The 21,010-nt window shown below is 42.3% G+C and overlaps 3 protein-coding genes across 3 annotated transcripts; 1 reads left to right on the top strand and 2 right to left on the bottom strand.

Moving 5' to 3' along the window:
• Positions 1-884: 884 nt before the first annotated feature.
• Positions 885-3,516, bottom strand: LOC131007971 (uncharacterized). The gene is made up of 4 exons (XM_057934878.1): positions 2,620-3,516; positions 2,002-2,473; positions 1,081-1,730; positions 885-962 (listed from the first exon to the last, which is right to left on the bottom strand). Exons 1-4 carry the CDS (start codon positions 3,514-3,516, stop codon positions 885-887), a joined length of 2,097 nt encoding a protein of 698 aa, XP_057790861.1.
• Positions 3,517-3,597: 81 nt separating this feature from the next.
• LOC131007972 (uncharacterized) lies at positions 3,598-4,302 on the bottom strand. Its single transcript, XM_057934879.1, has one exon. The coding sequence runs from the start codon at positions 4,300-4,302 to the stop codon at positions 3,598-3,600; it is 705 nt and encodes a 234-aa protein (XP_057790862.1).
• A 10,854-nt stretch (positions 4,303-15,156) lies between these two features.
• LOC131007973 (uncharacterized) lies at positions 15,157-16,363 on the top strand. Its single transcript, XM_057934880.1, has 2 exons — positions 15,157-15,648; positions 15,722-16,363. Exons 1-2 carry the CDS (start codon positions 15,157-15,159, stop codon positions 16,361-16,363), a joined length of 1,134 nt encoding a protein of 377 aa, XP_057790863.1.
• Positions 16,364-21,010: the final 4,647 nt, after the last annotated feature.

The raw sequence follows: 21,010 nt of genomic DNA on the forward strand, positions 1-21,010 counted from the left end.
TCCAAAATAAAAATAAATGAATAAATATAAAAACGGGTTTAAGGTCGATCGATTAATTATTAATTGGGGTTTAGAAACTTTACTAGATCACACTAAACGTTTTTAGAGTTAACCGTAAAAAGTGGCCGTTTGATTTAGTAAAGATAAAATAAAATATAATCACAAGGATAAAAATATATATATAAAAACTAGTCACGTAATGTGAGTGATAGGTCTAAATTTGCCTTTAATGAAAAACTATCACTTTCCCCTTCTTCCTCTCCCTCGATACGTGCAATTTGGATGTATGACTACACGAATACACAAACATATCATCATATATTCGTACATTTGTAAAATTATACAAAGCAAATAATGCAAATATACACAAATAAATTTGATGTATATATATGAGGGGATAGTTTTAATTACCAAAAAAAATAAAAAATGAGGGGATAGTTTTTATTCTTTGTGGCTAGGGGCGTATACTAAGGAGCTGCATTGGGCTCCGGATCGCTGCAAGTCCAATTTCTTTTACATATTCATATTTTTTTTATCAGTAAAATAAACTTTTATTGAAAGAGCAAAAGCATGGCACCAGGGATGCCAATCAGAACAACAAAGAAAGATTGAAACCCTTAGAACACCATGCCGAAAAAGGTATTCCCAACCCCAAAACTTTGTAAGCCTCATTCCAACTCCAAAGTCTACCCTCAATCTGTAAAACAAGTCTATCAATCTCCCAAACCTTGCCCTGAAAACAGCTTTCGTTTCTACTCTCCCAAAGCAGCCACACAGTTCCCACCCACAACGCTTTGAGCAAACTCCTTTCTTTCTTACCTTTTCCAGCAGAAATGAACGAAATGAAGTGTTGTAGGATACCTCTAGGATTCGCCGTTTTGATGTCAAGCCATTGAAAAATCTGGTCCCAAACCGCCGCTGCTTTCGGACAATGGAGGAACAGATGTTCCGTCGTCTCCTCGCTAGAAATACAGGAATACATGCGTTACACCATCTCTCCTCCACCCCGATCTGGACATTTCTTCTGCACAAATTCTCGCATGTTGCCAATCTGTTACTGAGACATCTCCACACAGTCACCATGGCTTTATGCGGTGTTGGGGCCTCCCAAACCTTAACCATCTCCAAAGGTTGGACTTGTTGCTCTTCTCTGGTTGCCGCCAAAAGATCATATGCCGACTTGGTTGTGAAAAAACCTTCTGGTGTCGCCTTCCATCTCCAACCATCAGTTGAGCCTGTACAAGGAGCAAAATCAGCAACAACCGACAAAAGTTCGTCCACCTGCCTTTTCTCCCTCTCCCTTAACTCCCTCCTCCACTCCACCGCCCACAACCACGACTCTCCCTCCCAAAACCCGCTCTCACCGGCCAGACTTTTCTTGTTCAAACACAAATTATACAATCTCGGGAAAACAAACTTGAGGGGTTTGTTAGCAGCCCACACATCCTCCCAGAAAAAGATATTCAAACCATCCCCAAGCCTTCGCCTCAGATTTTTAATAAACCAACAGTCGCCCCTCCCTCCTCCCCTTTCCACAATTTTCCGCCACCACCCTTTCTGCCCACCTCTACCCGCCACCGAACATTCCCCCTGTTCCCCCCACACAAGCTCCCCATAAATCGATTTAACCACCCTCGCCCACAGAGCTTCCCCATCCCTCAAAAACCTCCAAAGCCATTTAATTAACAACATCTGATTAACCCATTCCAAATTCCGAAATCCCAAGCCACCTGTTTTCTTATCGAAACACAAAGAATTCCATTTAAACCAAGTGATACTCCCCATCTGTGTCCCTCCCCCCCCACAAGAAACTGGAGAACAACGAGTTAAGGCTCTTGATCACTGCTTTAGGTATGAAAGCGAATGAGAGTTGATAAACCGGTATGGATTGTAGCACCGATTTAACGAGTGTAATCCGCCCTGCCAACGAAAGAGGTCTTTTTTTCCACCTTGCAACTTTATTTGAGATTTTTTCAATCAGGAACTTCCAATCTCCAATACCGTTGCTTCGACCCCCCACTTTAGTGCCCAGGTACTTGCAAGGAAAGGATCCAATCTTGCAAAGGAGAAGCGAAGCCCATCTCCTCTCAACCGTCTCGTCAACTCCCACTGTCAACAAACTGCTCTTCTCAAAATTCACCGCTAAACCCGAGACAAACTGAAAGAGAATAAGGAGTTTCTTCACGCACTCCACATTTCTGTCATATGCTTCAAACAAAAAGATAGTGTCGTCCGCGTACTGTAGGTGTGAAATCGACACTTTATCCTTGCCAATCTTCACCGGGAATAGTAGCTGCCTTTCCACTGCTCTTTCAATAAACTCATGGAGTCCTTCTGCAACAATAAGGAACAGGAAAGGTGACAACGGGTCGCCCTGTCTCAATCCTCTCTCCAATTTGAAATCTCCCGTTGATGACCCGTTCACCAAAACACTTGCCGTGGCAGACTCGAGACTCCCTAAAATCCACTTCCTCTAGATTCCATCGAAGTTAAGTCGATCGAGCAAAATATCAAGGAAATCCCATTGCACTGAGTCGTAGGCTTTGGCGAAGTCAATCTTGAAGAAAACACGACCAAATCTCTTTTTTTTGCTTCAACGATTGCTTCATTCAAAATAACCGCTCCATCGAGAATGAACCGGGTCTTGATAAACGCACTTTGATTATCGGAAATGACCGACCCAATAACCTTCTTCAGTCTCCCAGCCAAAATTTTTGCTATAATTTTATATAAACTGGTGATAAGCAAAATTGGGCGGAATTCATCCAGCGTACCAGCCCCTTCTTTCTTCGGAATTAGAACAATGAAAGAAACATTACCACCTTTCGGAATTTTACCGCTCGCGTGGAATTCCTTCAAAACCTGGAGCAGATCCTCTTTAACAATGTGCCACGCCGCTCTCCAGAATGTGAAGTTGAATCCGTCGGGACCGGGGCTCTTGTCTCCACAGCAACTCCAGACAGCCTCTTTAATCTCGTCAAAGTCGAAGTCCCTAATCAGCCATTGCCGCTCCTCATTGGATAATTTTCTTCTCATGAAGTCCAGGGGCAAATCAGGCATCTGTCGTTCTTTCCGTTTGAAGAAGTTTTTAAAGTGATTCCTCACTCTAGCTTTAACCTCAACCGGTTTGGAAATCCACGTGTTGTCAAAGAACAGTTCGCCAATATCATTTTTCAACCGTCTCCCTCGGATTGCCCTATGAAAGAAACCTGAATTAATATCTCCCTCTTTGAGCCATTTAAGTTTGGCTTTCTGTTGCAACACCATCTGTTTATTCTTGAGTTGAAGAGAGAGTTGAGCTTGAATCTCGTTTCTCCTGATAATATCCGATTCTCCAAGACAACTCTGTTCGTCCTCCTTATCCTTATCTTGAAGTTCCTTCTGAAGTTCATGAATTTTGTTGCCAATCTCTCCAAAAGAAGAGCGATTCCACACCTTCAAGGCCTCTTTCAGTTTCTTCAGTTTCTCCTTAACCACAAAAAAACTCCATCCCTCAATATCATTCCCCGTCCACATTTGCTTGACCACCTCCTCAAACTCCGAATGATTCACCCATGCATTGAGGAACCGAAAAGGTCTTGGTCCCCAGTCCTCAGATCAGGTGGTAAGAACAATCGGGCAATGATCCGAAATTGAGCGTTGGAGTCCACGTGCTGAAGTCCCTTCCCAAGTAGCCAACCATTTTCCGTTAACGAGGAAACGATCAATCTTACTCTTGCATTTTCCATTGGGTTTGTGCCAAGTGAACTTCCGGCCTTGAGTTTTGATTTCCTCCAGATCGTTCTCCCGAATAAACTCCTCAAAAAGCCGCGCATCCGCCGTTCCAAACGCCTCCCCGCTGCCCATTCGCTCTTCCCTTCTCCTAACTGAATTGAAATCGCCCAAGACACACACACATCTATCCGGATTTTGTTCCACAATTGTACTAATGGCATTCCAAAGGATCCTCTTGTCCCCTGATCCAACCGGGGCGTACACATTGATGAAGCAGCAAGATTGATCGCCCTCTTTGTACCTTCCATTCACCACCACAGCCCCCGGTAAATCCCACGTACTAGAAGCTTCGAAAACCTCCCTATTCCACAAGCACACAATTCCTCCAGCCCTCCCCTCCGAATTCCTAATCGCCCTATCTGTGTTGTTAAACCCCCACCAAGAATTACAGAAACAATCACGGAAAACCTCCATCTTTGTCTCTTGTAACCAACAAAAATCGATCTTCTGCCCTTTCACCAAATCAGTAACATCTCTCTGTTTCGCGACACTCCCCAAGCCCCTAATGTTGTAAGACAGCAAATTCATGGATCATTCCTAAAAAAACTCCCAGCATTTTCACGGGTAGGAACATTACCTTGCAACTCAATCTGACGGGCAACCTCTTCATCTTGTAACTGGCAAGAAAGTCCAATCTTCTTTCCAAAATCCCAGATCTGCTGCCCTGAAAATCTCCTGCTCTCAGTCGTCTCCAGCTCCTCTTCATTCTCCCCATCTCTTTCCTCCCCTTTGTCCTCCTCCCCTCTTCCACCCGATGGCTCTAATTCTGAAATAAAATGATCCCAGTTCTCTTTCTCCCTTGCTTTACTCTTTTTCTTTTCTCTCCCTTTTTTTCCTTTTGTGTTTCGGTTGTAATTTCTTTTGCTCTGATTGGTAGGCCTCCCCTCCCCGATGCAGGAGCTCGGAATTTTCTTCAATTCGATCCTCTGTCCTTCCTCTTTCCTCACGTTTTCCTCCCCTTCTTCTTTCTCACCAAGAAATTCTCTCTTATCTTCCGCTGCGCCCTCTTCCCTTTCGAACAGTGCGCATCTAACCTCTCCTTCTTCATGGACCGTGGATAAGGCAGGGCTTTCCTCAAGATCAATTCTTTCAGGCCCATTTGGAAGTAAACCAGAAAAACAAGTTGTTGGGCTGAAATCCTGTACCGGCTGTGTGGCGGCCCAATTTTGATTCTCCTTAAATGAAATTGGGCTAAGAGAATCGGGACAATAAGACTGCCCATCTCCAATACGTGTCTGACACGCCTCATCGACACCAACCCAATTCAAAAGCAATATCGATCCTCCCAACACCGCCTCCTCATGATTGGGTTCCTCGACCAACGTGTCTGCAACGATTTGTTGTGAAGGAGACGAATCGTTAATTTCTTGAAGAACTGAAACGTCGCCATCCCTCTCACCGGTTTCGTCCAACTTTAATTTACATATTCATATATTATAGTATTAAATTCTACTTAAAATTATTTCAACCTATAAATGATTAAAAATTAAAATAAAATTGTTGTATTTATAAAGTGTGCTGACACAAGCAAAGAAATTAAACTGAATACCTCGAAAAAAAAAGAAAAAAAAGAAAGGGTGTTAAGGATGTTAATTTGGCTAAGTTTATTTTAGAGAGCTATAAGCTCTTGTAACTTATAATAATGTCTAAATAGTTTATAAGTTGTCAAAGTGTTTGAGTAATTGAATTTATAAGTTAGAGAGATAGTTGTAAATTAAAGAAATATTTTTTTTTGATTGTTTCTTATGAGATTATAAAAAAATAAGTTAGAGTTGGGAAACTTATTCTTTTGGAGAGTTTATAAGCTAGTAAAATTTATTTTAATAACTTATAATCTGTTTACGAGCTTATTTTATCAATTTTTTTTATAAAATTACAAATAATTTATAAATTAATTTTAAAAAATTATAAACTCACTCAAACACCCTCATTGAGTCATTATCCTGTTTTGCCTAAAATAAATGTTTATATCTTGTATTTAATTGGAGTAATTTTTGTTCTGTAACTTATTTAAGTGGAGTAATTGATTTGCAGGGCGTCCAACCAACCACAACTGCGATTACATTTTAATTAATGCTGTGCAGGATTTGTAGTACGAAGTTCATACTCAATTTCTCGACTCCATACGCATAAATGTCAAGATCGAAATAAAGTTTCTTTCAGCCTAAAAATATAAAAATAATATTTATTTACTCTGCCAATTTTGTTGATGGACATGTGCTGTGCTGCTCGAATCAGATCTCATTTTCGGAGTCAGTAGCACAAATCTTTCTATACATAAAAATGTGAGCGTGTTTTTTTTTCGGTGCCGGGCATCCCACATTCCCACCTAATTAAAATCTAATTACAATTAATAAACACAAGCTAGATATTAGTAATTTTAATTGAAAATTAATGAATCCGATTTGGAATACAGGCACCTTAAATCGATGTACATGAGTGTCAAAATTTTTACTCCCTCTGTTTTATTATTAATGTCTCAGTTACTATATTGTATCGTCTCATTAATAATATATACCCCTTTTAGTAAAAAAAACTTAATTATTTAAAATATTATTAAAGATAGGTCCAATTCATTTCATATACCAATTCACTTAAAATAATTCTTAGATATCATCTACCAACTCACTTTATACACTAAATACATTTAAAAAAAAAAAAAATTTGTGTCCAAAAGTAGTGAGACATTACTAATAAACGGAAATGAGTACAACAAACAAACGCGAGAACAAAAATGAAAACTTATGTAACAAAACTGGCATCTGAGTTGTATACTCTGAATTTTGTAGCTTGTTATTGGGTTGCACTCCTTGTGCATTTATTTTATACACTAAATACATTTATTTTAGTTGTACCAATTCACTTAAAATAATTCTTAGATATCATCTACCAACTCACTTTATATTATACACTAAATACATTTTTTTTTAATTTTTCTGTCCAAAGTAGTGAGACATTACTAATAAACGGAAATGAGTACAACAAACAAACGCGAGAACGAAAATGAAAACTTATGTAACAAAACTGGCATCTGAGTTGTATACTCTGAGAAAGTGAAAAATCTCGAAATCTGAGAAAGTGAAACATAAGAAATCTCAGAAAGTGAAAAATCTCGAAATCTGAGACATTAGCTAAAAAACTCCAGTTGAACAAGTGATTGCTCGTACTTTTAGAAGAAAACAAATTAATTATCCGAAATTCAAATTGCGTACGAGTTTGTGAATCTTTATAATGAAACTCAGAAAAAAAATTCAAAAGTTTCCCAACTAAACTTGTGTGTTGGTCTCGAGCGAGTAAGTATTGATGTAGGAGATACGTGCGTTAATTAGAAATTTATCATTACTTGTTAAATTTGACAGATGATAAAGTTGATCAGCAAGCAAAAATCAACTAGCTTTAGGTAATAATACAAGATATGAATGAGTTGTTTGTCCATATAATTTGTCTTACAAAATATGAAGTCAGTTGACTAACTTACTGACAGTTGATAGCTTATAAATTGGATAAATATCTTAATTTAGAGTTTAATTGGAAGTGTGGTGATTGAGAAATTTTATGAGCTTATCAGTTTGTATGTGTAATACCCCATTTTCTCAAGCTAAGTTTAGAATAATGTTGAACTTAGATTTAAGATGATTCACGCAGGATTGAGAAAAAAATAAAAAAGAATTTATTTTAATTCCAACAAAAATTATTTACAAAAGCATTTGTAAATTTAGTTATTAAATTTATATGCATTGCATATTTATTTAATTAAGCATTCAAGCATTTATCCGAGCTATTTATTTAGCAAAGCCTGACGAAGCCTGATATTTTAATTCGGAGATATTTCCTGATATTTTCCACTCACCCCTACAGCCGCCTCACTGTTCTCTCTCTCCTCAAATATATCTCCTCCGCAATCACCTAAATTACACTCTCTCAATTCACTCACTTTCTTTCTCTCGTTCCAACACCCAGACTGAGCTTCAAGAACAACAGCCCAACGAATTCAAACAGCCGACCATCAGAATTTGAGTAAACCTCTAAAGGTTCCACCTTTAACTCTCCTGCTACTTCACTTCACATTTCGATTAAGAATCCCAATTCATGTTCATGTATCTGTGTATATATATATTAGCTGCATAACTTTTAAAAGAAAAGAAAAAGGTAGAGTCTTGAATTGCGTTGCTTTAGAGTCGAGTCTTGAACGTGTTTGTTTTATGGAGTTTTGGCTGTGTGGATCAGTCGAGAGTGGATGAGAGTTGAGGGCGGCGACCGTGGATTCGGTGCGATCGTCGGAGTTAAGGGAGAGGGCTGGTGTTGAATGGTGGCTGAATTGGGGATCTAGGGCTCGACGGAGGCGTGGCCTGTAGGTTGCGTTCCGTCGGATCTAGAGGAGATGAGAGTGAGGATAGCGGCCGTGGCTTGCTGCGGTCGCCGGATAAATAGAGGGAGGTGACGACGCTTCGCCGTTGCCAAGGAGGTGATCGGCGTGAGGTAAACCGATGGGCTGAGAAAGAGAGAGACGGCAGGTGTTCAGAGGTTGGGAGTAGAGAGCAGAGTAGAGAGGGGCAGAGCAGAGTACAAAGCTGACTAGCAGAGCTGAAAATGGGAAGAAGAAGAAGATGAAGAGAGGGAGGTATTTATAGAGAAGGAATTTGAATCGAAGGGACGAGGGGAAGTAATTATTAGGGTTGGGAAATGTGTAATGGGAAAAGGAAGGTTGAGATTTCACCTTAGAATGGCAGTTGAAAATGGAGGGCCGAGATCTCACCCTTGCAAAGGTAAAAACGAGGGATGACGTAATAAAGTACTCAAATGCATCAGACAACATTAAATTCGATTGGACGAGGCCTGTACTATGATGTTCGGCGCAGGCAATGACATGAAGCCCTCCTGCACAAGATACCTTGAAGCAAGCACTTTTCATCAACGAAAATTCATGTAAAAATCCACTTCTTTTCGTAGAATTGGGGGGGAGTAGCTGATGAGGGGTAAGGTCCCCATCAGCGCAGTACCTGATTTACACTTCATATTTTACTAGCATTGATTTTTGTTATTATAATAATTACTACACAAATTACGGAATTAACAGCGCAGGATAAAGAATAAAGATTTCAGCGCAGCCAAGGAGTCAGTGCAGGCACCAGCGCTGCCAAGGAGCCAGAGCAGAGCAGACCCCAGCTATGCCGGGGAGCCAGAGTAGAGCAGACCCCAGCTCTGCCGGAGAGTCAGAGCAGAGCAGACCTAGCTCTGCCGGGGAGCCAGAGCAGAGCAGACCCAGCTCTGCCGGGGAGCCAGAGCAGAGCAGACCCCATCTCTGCCGAGGAGCCAGAGCAGAGCAGACCCAGCTCTGCACGGAGCCAGAGCAGAGCAGACCCCAGCTCTGCCGAAGAGTCAGAGCAGAGCAGACCCGGCTCTGCCGAGGAGCCAAAGCAGAGCAGACCTCAGCTCTGCCGAAGAGTCAGAGCAGAGCTGACCCAGCTCTGCAAGGAGCCAGAGCAGAGCAGACCCCAGCTCTGCCGAAGAGCTAGAGCAGAGCAGACCCAGCTCTGCCGAGGAGCCAGAGCAGAGCAGAGCCCGGCTCTGCCAAGGAGCCAGCGCAGAGCAGACCCAGCGCTGTCAAGGAGCCTGTGCAGACCCTAGCGCTACCAAGGAGTCAGCGCAGACATTGCCAGCGCAGATGCCAGCACTGCCAAGGAGTCAGCGCAGGCTTATCGCAAAGACGTTAGCGCAGGCAAGAGTTCCCCAATTACTTTCTGAAGAAAGCAAAAGCTGCAAGGCCGTTGGAGCAAGGACAATTATCGGTGACAACGACATCGGGAGTGCACTGAGCACGTGCCATGAAGGAAAAGACGATCATACCCCTCCATCTTTGTTCCTTATAAATAACATATCTGTAATAGAATAGAGGATCCGGATTCCAGTTTGACACTTCATATTTGTACTCCCGAAAAACTAGTGTATGAAAAAAGGAAGGTTTTATTGAAGAACATTCAAGTGTTTGTCTGCCTAGCTACTTCAGGTTTCGATCTTCTATTTATTCTTTAGTTTTAGGATGTTGGTGAGTTGATGCTTCACCAACTGGCGCCGTCTATGGGAACTGGCCCTTAAGGCGTGAGTTTTGTTGATTTGTGAGTTCTATTTTTCCTGTTCTTGTTCTTTCTCAACATGGATCTGTGGTGGGTGAACACAGATCAGGGCAGATCCCTTAACATGCACACAAATTTGGTTTCCCTTTGAATGCTTGCATGAAAATTTTCTTTTTCGAATGGTGGCAGAACGAAATTTTTGTTACATGATGGGTTGAAATTTTCGTTATTTTATAAGTACTGAAGGTGATGAGTTTATGTGATCCCTGATATATTTGGTGAAGTTACTTTTATTTTATCTTTTGAGGTTATCGTCAACAATTCTCTATTGTGTTTACATGTCGTTCACAAATTTTTGTGTTTACATGGGTTCTCTGTTGGTGTGCGATTAGAGGTTGCTTAAACTCTTTCTTTTTCTTGATACTTTTGCTATCTAATATCTATTTTCCTTGGTTGTGGTTACCTTACGACTGAGCTCTTCATCGTCTTAGTGGTTTTTGTGCATTTTGGAGAACAGGTGCGACTATGATTTTTTGGGTTTATTTCCCAGAAAATTTGATATCCCTCATGAACATTCATGAGGGAGGGTTTTCTACGCAACTTTTCTTTTCGATGAATCCGTACGTTTGATCCTAAATTATCTTATGGACCGAAGTTCCTAGGATTTTATGAACCGTACATCTCAAGAATCTTTTCAGGGTTTCTCTAGGGTTTTACGGGCCCCATCATCGCAGTCAATGATTCTAAGGAAAGGGAAAACAAGGCTGCACAAGAATAATTATTCATATTTACTTGTCCTAACGCCATTGCACTTCAGGTACCAATCATGGGAACTGATGATCCTCATCGGAATCTGACTAAGAACTTCGATATGGTCGCGGAAGATTTAGGAAATGGGAAAGTTGGGGTCCCTTCGACCCAAGGGATTAACTTATCTGAGCTCACACCACCAGGATTTACTACTTTTAATAATCCGGCCTTGGGGCCTCCCAAGACCACTCCGGGGACAACACAGTCTTTGATCGGAACATCAGCACCGGTCAGCATAGTGCCCACCTCCACACAGGGACTTCTCAATGTCACAATCACTAAGCAAATGCTAGCAATGCTTAACTACGCCACAATCCGCCAGCTAGTAGGAGTGCAGCCCCCTCTTATTACCCCAACCACACCGAGAGAAGTCGAGCCCGTAACACATAAGAAAACCACCACAGCGCTGGCCCAGGAAAGGGAATGCGAATTACCCAACATATCACAACTAGTCACGCAAAAGGGAATGAGGAACACTGAAGAAGGGCAAGGAAAGAATAAGAGAAAATTTATCACTAACAGTGTCCAAATCGAAGACGTAGGCGACTCTACAAGTGGGACCACTCCACAGCGCAGTAGGGGCACTCAAAGGGAGAACACCAGACTCAAAGAGAGAGTATCATTCCTTAAAAGTCAGCTGAAGAGTCTAGAAACAGAACTGAGAGAACACCCAAAGAGACCATGAGGAACGAAGTTTGTGACGATGAAGCATATTCATCAGACGACTAGTGGGAAGAGCCTCGGAAGGAAAGTCAGCACAAGCACATGGACGTGGGTGCATCAAGGGGAAAAAAGAGGAACGCGCCTCGCCGAAGGGTGCTGCGATTAAGCAATAGTCCATTCTCAGATGAGATTTTACTGGAACCTCTACCCGTGAACTATCGCCCAATCTCTCTCGCCTATGATGGGACCACCGACCCAGAAGTGCATATAGCACGGTTCGAAGGCGTGGCATCATTACACCAATATGGAGAAAGTATCAAATGCCGGATTTTCGCCACCACCTTATCAGAAATGGCCCAAAGATGGTTCCACAACTTGGAAAATAGCTCCATCCACTCATATAGAGACTTATACCTCATGTTTATGCGACAATTTGCTAGCTCCAAGAGAATGGGAAAGACCGCTATATCTCTGATGGATGTTAAACAGAAACCGCAAGAAACGCTAAGGGAATATGTGGCCAAGTTCAACATGGCTGCGCTGGATACACCAGAGGCAGAATCACAAATCAAGTGTTATGCATTTGTCCGAGGGTTAAAGCAAGGTCCACTTTCGACGCGCTACAGATAACACCTCCCAAGGAGTTCGACGACATCATGGCTATATTGCCAGGGTATTTGCAGTTGGAGGATGCTACGGCCGCACGAAGGGTCGAAGCCGATAAACTCCGCATAAAGAAAAATGACAATGGGATGAACCCTAGTGATAAGCACTCTCAGAGAACACCACACAAGGGCCTACCACCAAGAATACCAGCCATGACAGTGGAAACAAGGTCCCCTTCTCCAGGGCCTGCGCAGACTGATCGACGCAACAAAGACGGCGATACATATGAACGTCACCCACTGGACAGACCTGCTGACGAGATCTTCCATCTTGTCAAGGACAAGACCTGGTTCCGAGCTCCATGGAACTACACCCGCGGTAATCCCAAGCTAGGGAAAAATAATCTGTTGTGCGAATACCATAATGCTTATGGGCACTCAACCGCAAACTGCGGACACTTGATGAACCAATTAGAGATATTGGTAAGACAAGGTCGATTATACAGATTCATCACTGGACCTCCGAAGAAAATAAACAGAGAACGGCACAACCGTAATGATGATAATCATAGACATGACGGGAGGGAAATGAGGAATGACGCGGATGGCAGGCGTGAAGAAAAACTAAGGAATGATGTACCAGAACGACCACCTTTCCGAAGAGAAATTCATATGATCGTCGGAGAAAATGGGACACCCACATCAAACATAGCGAAGAAACAACTCGTCAAAGCCGTAAGAACAGGGCACTTTAACACAAAGGTCATGGCCATTACCAGCGCAGCCAGTGAACCCACTATATCTTTCGGCCCGGAGGATGCCAGACCATTAATGTACTCCCATGATGACGCGCTAGTCTTCTCAACAGATGTGGCAGGTTGCCTGGTCCATCGAGTTTTCGTAGACTCAGGCAGTGCGGTGAATATTGTGTATTGGGACTGTTGGAAGGCTCTTGGCTCGGATGTCATTATTGAACCAACGAATGCACCACTCTATAGATTTTCAGGAGAATCAGTAGTGCCGATCGGGATGGTGGAGCTGCCGGTCACCATGGGACGATTGCATGATTATAAAACCAGAACAATCAGATTCTTGATCATCGATGCTCCTAAGCCCACATACAACATCATTTTGGGGCGGCCTACTCTGAACACCTTCAAGGCAGTGGTTTCCACACTCTACCTTAAAATGAAATTTTCGGTACACGGTGGGAAGATTGGAGAAGTATGGGGAGACCAAGCTACGTCGAAGCAATGTCACGTACAAACTTTAACCCAACATATTGTGCAACAAAAGGATAATGCTGGAGATGACCCCAGCACTCTAAAGCAAAGACGAAAGCGAGCGAAAACTTCAGGAGAACCCGATGACCGAAGAAAGGAGAAAGTGGGGATAGTCACCGCGTCAGCCCCCGAACGTAGAGAAATCATGGAACTCAGAGATTGAGCTCACAAACAACCTCTAGTTTCAACGAGTGACACGTGCTTGCTCATCGAACTTTTTCTAGACAGAGAGGGATGCACCACCAAAATTGGAGCAGGAATGACACCCGTTCTCCAAAAGGAGGTCACCGCATGCCTGCGCAGGATTGCAGACGTATTCACATTCAAAACTTCCGACTTAAAAGGGATCGACAGAGAGTTAGCTGAACATCTCTTAATGTGGACCCGATGGTTAAACCTGTCAAACAGAAAATGAGACATTTCGACGCAGAGAAGGATGCAGCAATTCAAGAACAGGTCCAAGGCCTCTTAGAGGCAGGACATATCGTAGAAGTCCAATACCCCAAATGGGTATCTAATGTCGTCATGGTAGAGAAGAAAGCCAAGGTGTGGAGGATGTGTGTGGACTATAGAGATCTTAATGCAGCTTGCCCCAAAGATTGTTACCCACTCCCTCGGATAGATCAACTGGTGGATGCTACCTCAGGGTGCGAACTACTGTCCATGATGGACGCTTACCAAGGATACCATCAAGTAAAGATGCACCCCGAGGACGTAACCAAAACCGCCTTCGCAGTATGCACAGGAGTTTTCGGATGGAAGAGCATGCCTTTCGGCCTCAAGAATGCAAGGGCCACATACCAGCGCATGATGGACAAAATTTTCAAAGCACAGTTGAGGAGAAATATCACAGTGTATGTTGATGACATGCTGGTGCGCAGCATTAGGGCCAGTTTCCACGTGGCCGATCTGGAGGAAACCTTCTCAGTAGTCCGCAAGAATAGACTAATGCTCAACCTTGCTAAATGCACCTTCGGAGTGCAATCAGGAAAGTTCTTGGGTTACCGAGTAACGCTAGAGGGGATCGAAGTCAACATTGACAAGGTTAAAGCCATCTTGAACATGACCCCACCCAGGGACATCAAAGAAATCCAAACACTCAACGGTCGGATTACCGCGCTGAGTCGGTTATCTCACGCTCAGCCGAGCGAAGTCTCCCGTTCTTCAAAATTCTAAGGAAAGAAAGTCGATTTGAGTGGAGCAACGAGTGCCGGAGAGCTTTGAAGACCTAAAGGCCTACCTAACCAAACTACCAGTGCTGACAAAGCCTTCTCTGGGGAACCACTATACCTATATATCTCTGTGGGAGTAGAATCTCTGAGCTCGGTGCTGGTCCGAGAAGAGAACCGGCAATAAAAACCAATATACTTTGTAAGCAAGATTATCCAGGGTGCGTAGTTGCGCTATACTAAGGTTGAGAAGACTGCATACACGATCATGATCACAGCCAGAAAGTTGAGGCCATATTTCTTATCACAAAAAGTCATTGTGAGAACAATAATACCATTCAAACAAATCCTAGGATGGCCTGACTTAGCAGGGAAGATGGTAAAATGGGCCATAGAGCTGGGAGAGTACGAGGTTGAGTTTGAGCCGTGCACTACCATTAGAGTGCAGGCGTTAGTAGACTTTATTCAAGAAGCAACAAGGTGGCCTATGAGGGGACCATGGACAGCGCAGGTCGATGGATCGGTCACCAAAGAGGGTTGTGGAGTGGGAATATACATCACCTCGCCTGAAGGCGAAGTCTACCAATTCACTGTCAAATTTGAAGATAAGCTATCCAACAACGAAGCCGAATATGAAGCGGTGTTAAGGGCCGCCCACATCCAAAGCGAACTCAGAGCGGACAATGTGGTGATCAAGACCGATTCTCAATTGGTGGCACAACAATTGTTAGGAAGCTACGAGATAAGAGAAGAAAGAATGAAACATTAATTTGACAAAATGCAAGAGACCGGGAAGAAGTTTGAGAAACTCAAAATACAACAACTGCCGAGGGAAGAGAACCAGAAGGCAGACCTCTTGGCCAGAGTAGCCAGCGCAATCGAACAAACTTGGAGCGAGGACATCACTTTGGTGTTCGAACCTACGAGGGAAGCGGTTGCACAAGTATACAACATTGAAACTAGGGATGATTGGAGAACTCCCATCATATACTATCTGAAGAATGGTGAACGAATGAAAGAGGATACTTCACGATACGCCAAATATGAGAATTATTGCCTCATTAGCGACCAGCTTTTTAAAAGATCCTTCACACACCCATTTCTGAAATGTTTGGCTCATGAAGAAGCACAGTTTGCCTTAGAAGAGATCCACCACGGGTGCTGTGGTAATCATGCCGGGTACAAGGACTTGACAAGGAAAGTGATCAGGGCAGGATTCTATTGGCCCGGAATCAAAGGCCTTCATGCAAAATTGCGAGGCCTGTCAGAGGCACGCTCCCAGAATCAACATACCTGGAGAAGAAATGGGGATTATGTATGCCGCGCATCCTTTTGACAAGTAGGGAATCGACATCGTAGGTAAACTACCAACTGCTCCAGGAGGCAAATATTTTCTCATAGTCGCTGTGGATTACTTCTCTAAATGGATCGAAGCAGAGGCTATCACAAAAATTGATGATAGCACGGTGGAGAAATTCCTATGGAAAAACATCTGCTGTCGGTATGGGGTGCCAAGGATCTTGGTCTCGGACAATGGAACTCAATTTACAAGTAAGAGGATAGAGGATTTTTGTTCCCGGATGGATGTCACACAGAAATTCATGTCAGTGGCGCACCCCCAAGCCAAATGGGTTGAGGAGTTGGACACCGTGTTATGGGCACTTAGAACCAGTCCGAAGACCGCAATCGGAGAAGCCCCTTTCACTTTGGTGTACGGTTCAAATGCTGTGGTACCTGCTGAGGTAAGACTGGAATCCTACCGGATCATTACCTACGACACCGCACAGAACGAGGAATTGCGTCGACTTGATCTAGACTTGATTAAGCTGCAGAGAGAGGAAGCTCAAGTGAGAGCAGCAAAGTACAAAAGCATTATCAAGGCTGGTTACGATAAGAAAGTAAAGTTGTGCAGGCTTGAGAAGGGAGACTTAGTACTCAAAAGAGTAGATATCTTGATGCCCACAGGAAAATTCGAAGCTAACTAGGAAGGTCCTTTCATTATCACGGAAGTCTTGGGAGGAGGAGCTTATCACCTAGCAGACCAAGGAGGGCGGCCTCTCACTAGGCCATGGAACATAAATCACCTTAAGAAATTTTATGTGTAAGTGCTCTATTCAGTTACCATCATGTAGACCAAATACTATTTTTTCCACTGGGTTTTAATGAGGTTTAGGCCATGAATATCTTAATAAAATGAATTTCATGGTTTAGGGAAACCTACTCTTACTTGCATGACATCTTGACACACACCCACACTGAATCTGTGTTCCACTAAGGGCCGCTATGCGGGGGTGTACCATCTGTGTTCCACTAAGGGCCGCTCTGCGGGGGTGTACCATCTGTGTTCCATTAAGGGCCGCTCTGCGGGGGTGTACCATCTGTGTTCTATTAAGGGCCGCTCTGCGAGGGTGTACCATCTGTGTTCCACTAAGGGCCGCTCTGCGGGGGTGTACCATCTGTGTTCCACCACAAAGGGCCGCTCTACGGGGGTGTACCATCTGTGTTCCACTAAAGGGCCGCTCTGAGGGGGTGTACCATCTGTGTTCCATTAAGGGCCGCTATGAGGGAAATTACCACCATAGATCTAAAGAAAGAAAATAGCATCATCGCTCAAGAAGAAATGCTATGATATCAAGAAGATGAAATTCTTAAATTTTTTACAAGACAAAATTCTATCGCAATAAAAAGATAATGGCTTGCATAGTGGCCGCGCAGAAGTGGCTGCGCAAAGAAAGTGGATAGTGGATGCGCAGAGATGACTGCGCAGAGAAATGGGGATAGCGAATGCGTAGAAGTGGCTGCGCAGAGAAAGTGGATAGTGGATGCGCAAAGATATCGCAGCCCGATTCCCAACGCTAGTGATAGCGGGGTACGAGTATCGATACGACTAATATAAAATAATAAAGAACAATAAAACTAAACTGAACATTGGACGGAAGCTCACATCAAAACATACTAAGGCAAAGCATTATAATTCGGCTCAAGGGTATATACGTCAACATCGTTATAACTTCTTAAATATCAGGAATTTCAAGAAGAAAAGCAAAGTAAGTACAACTTATTTTCCATAAGGAAGCACAATATCAAGAGTATCACAGCAAAAGGCGTAACAATTATATGTATGAAGACATATAACCGCGAGTATATTACTTGATTAGGAAGGAATTAAGTATCATCTCACTAAGGTTTTATCAATATCAGAAGGAAAGCAAAGTATATCATCCTTAAGACTCTAACATCAAAGGAAAGCAGCAAAGAACATCATCAATGAAACAATCCCCACCAGCACCAGTCCAATCTCGCTCCATTGCTTAGCCTGCACATTTAGAAATATATGCAGGGCGTGAGTATATAATACTCAGTGGGCAAACGCCGAAAAATCATGAAAGGCGCTCTTAGAGCTATATGTTTGAAGCTTGCCACATCATCAGCAATACACATAAATAAGTTAGCATAAATGAACCTGTGCATGCAGTTTTTTTAATAATCATAACATCATAAAGAAACGACTGCAGTCAAAGATCTTAACATGTATGTACCACATCTACAACTCATCATTATCAAAGGTACTGAGAACTAGGCCTCCCTCTCAAGTACCGTGACCGGCCGACCCGAAGACGGCTCGCAGTCACCTCTGTGCACAAAATCCCGCTTGTGGCAGGACCGAATTCGTCTCATCAGTAGAGGGTAACACACAAGTTCAACATAAAAAATTGGCAAGTCAAACAGTTCTCAAATATCATTTAACTCAATATTTGATAAACTCATAAACATCATCATCAATCATTTTAGAAAGCTCGTACGATAAACGTATACTCAAAATATTTCCCACCTGTAGTCCTTCGCTTAAGCTCGGATAGGAATAGGTGACTTACTTCTTCGTCTCGCTCGGGTCTTCATAAATCATCAACATCATCACGAAAGTTCATGTGATAAAACAAACCTTAGTTAGAACTCATTACTAAAATCCAATCTCGTCTCAACAATAACTTCTCACTCAACGTCTATTTACCCAATAAAACTAAATCCCTAGGTATACTCAACTTCTAAGGATTCACATGTCTTACTCTCGATTTAACTCTCAACTCGGACCATACTCATAGCAAACAAGCACATAGGCAGGTACAAACACATAAGCATACAACTCACACATACACAAACAAACTCCATTCTGCACTGACTCGACTTCAAAACCTCACCAGACTCAGTACAGAACTCTACTGGGGTCGGAGTCTATACCATTTGAAACCTCTTTGAGTCTAGTTTTATTCAAAAAGAAGTCTGATGAAAAACTCCAAGTAATTAGGAGTTATGACTGTTCTCCTACAGCCTACCATATTGGCAGTTTTGAGCAGTTGAAAGTTGCGAAATTTTGAAAAATAGTAACCATTGCCGAAAAGGCATTGGAAAGTTACCAATGTGCTCAAGACTCTTCTGTATACTTCTCATAAAATTTTCATGATGTTTGGGTAACAAGAACTCACCAAACTGTAGGTACAAAAGGGTTGCAAAATGACTTCACATTTCTCAAGCAAGCAAACATAAGTTAAACTCGGTGACCAGAGCAGAGAAATTCTCGCCAGAGCAGAGAAATGAATTCTCGGTCAGAGCAGAGAAATCACTAGTCAGAGGAATCACTAGTCAGAGGAATCAATAGTCAGAGGAAAATTCACGTCAGAGCAGAGAAATGAACTCTCTGTTCAGAGCAGAGAAATTAAGAAATCTCTGTCAGCAGAGAAATGAAGAATTCTCTGTCAGCAGAGAAATGACTTCTCGGTTCGGAGCAGCGAAATGAATTCTCGGTTCAGAGCAGCGGAATCACAACTCGGCAGAGTAGATCAAGACTCAAGACAGAACAGTGCAGTCAAGAGCAACTCGAAAACTCATTTAAACACTACATTCATCAAACATCACGTTAATCCTTTCATATATTCATGCTCATCATCAAATCATCATTCAAGACATAACCTCAAGGATTTTCCAAATTTATATATATCAAACTGAATTTTGTAAAAATCATGTCTCAAGACTAAGCTTTGCAAAACACACCTTAATCATCTCAAATAATCACATATAACATATTTCTCACCCCAATTTAAGAAAAGAACCAGAAAGATTTTTAAAGGGCATGAACCCTAATTTTCGAAAATGAAGAAAAAGGAGGAGGGGGAGTTTCTCATGCTTCAGTCATCCTTCTATACACATATATCTCACAATAAAGTCTAGATCCAAAAGATTAAAACACTTACTCAAGTAGTTTCAAGAAAAGGAAATCTTCTCTCTATTCTTCAAGCATTAAACTCCACTAATCTCCTCGAATCAAGAGTAGAAAGTGTTTAAGGACTGGATTTAGTGGAGGATCACACCATAGATATGTCTCGAGAAGCTTGAGCTTGGTCTCCAATAGAGGAGAGAAAGAATGGCGTGAGGGAGAGAGAAGAAGGTGAAGGGCCGAACATGAGAGTGAAGGAAGGAGAGAGAAAAGGTCTTTTGTTTTAATCTCCAATCTTACTCTCTAAGCTAAACGCATTTAATGCCCAAATAGTACTTTGTCTCCCCACTTGGCCACTTGTCTAATCCCACATGTGAGGATGTTTAAAAAAAAGTGTGAGTGTAGGAATGTGTGGTGGAAATTTAAATCATGTACTAACACAATTACTCAATTATAAGTGCACACGTATCAGGTAAATCACATAACGTCAATCAAATAGCTCACAAAGTTGTCACGTTAATCAACAGATCATCACTCGTCATTAATCTAATCGTCACTCTAGCTTAATCCTCTTTATAGTGACTCTCAATCACTATCTCGACTCTATCTCTCGTCTTTCATCTCAACTCAAAAATCAATTAACATCTCTATCTCAATTCTAACATCATTCTCAATTCTATCAACATCTCTATTTTACTCATATTACCTTCCATCGATAACTTCCTCTCGATTTTTGTAAGCTAGTCTTTAACTCTCAAGGTTCTCAATAGTATTTCGATGCTATTGCAAGGTAACCAAAATACGGGGTGTTATATCATCAAGGGTTCTCTCTCTCTCTCTTCCTCGACTCTATGTCAAACTCATTATTCCTATTTTCTTAATAGGACAGTCAATCTTTGATAACTCGGTATCCGGTAATTCTATTCCCGGTAGTCAGAAGTAAAATAAAATCTCAACTCAATTCAATCAGCATCTCTAACTCGACTCGTTTCTCAAATCTCATCACTCTAACTCCATCATTGATTTGTCCACTCATAACTCTATTTAAAAGAAAATCTGTCTTATCTGGTCATAAAAAAAAAAATCTCGCATCTCGACATCTCAGTATTCTCAATAGTGTTAAAACACTATCTCCCAACATAAGGAAAAGTACGGGGTGTTACATCCTACCCCCCTTAAAAGAAATTTCGTCCCAAAATTTGAGTTATTCACCTTCGGGAAAAAGCTCTAGGTACCTCTCTTTCATCTTCTCTTCAAGTTCCCATGTTGACTCTTTTTGACCGTGATGTCTCCATTGGATTTTCACCAAAGGAATCGACTTGTTCCTCAATTGTTGGATCTTCCGGTCCAGTATAGCATCAAGTCTCTCTTCGTAGCTCAAAACTAGTACCAAGGACACTTCTTCTTGATGGATGACGTG

This window comes from Salvia miltiorrhiza, chromosome 2, assembly GCF_028751815.1.
Source record: "Salvia miltiorrhiza cultivar Shanhuang (shh) chromosome 2, IMPLAD_Smil_shh, whole genome shotgun sequence".
NCBI classification, from domain to species: Eukaryota; Viridiplantae; Streptophyta; class Magnoliopsida; order Lamiales; family Lamiaceae; genus Salvia; species Salvia miltiorrhiza.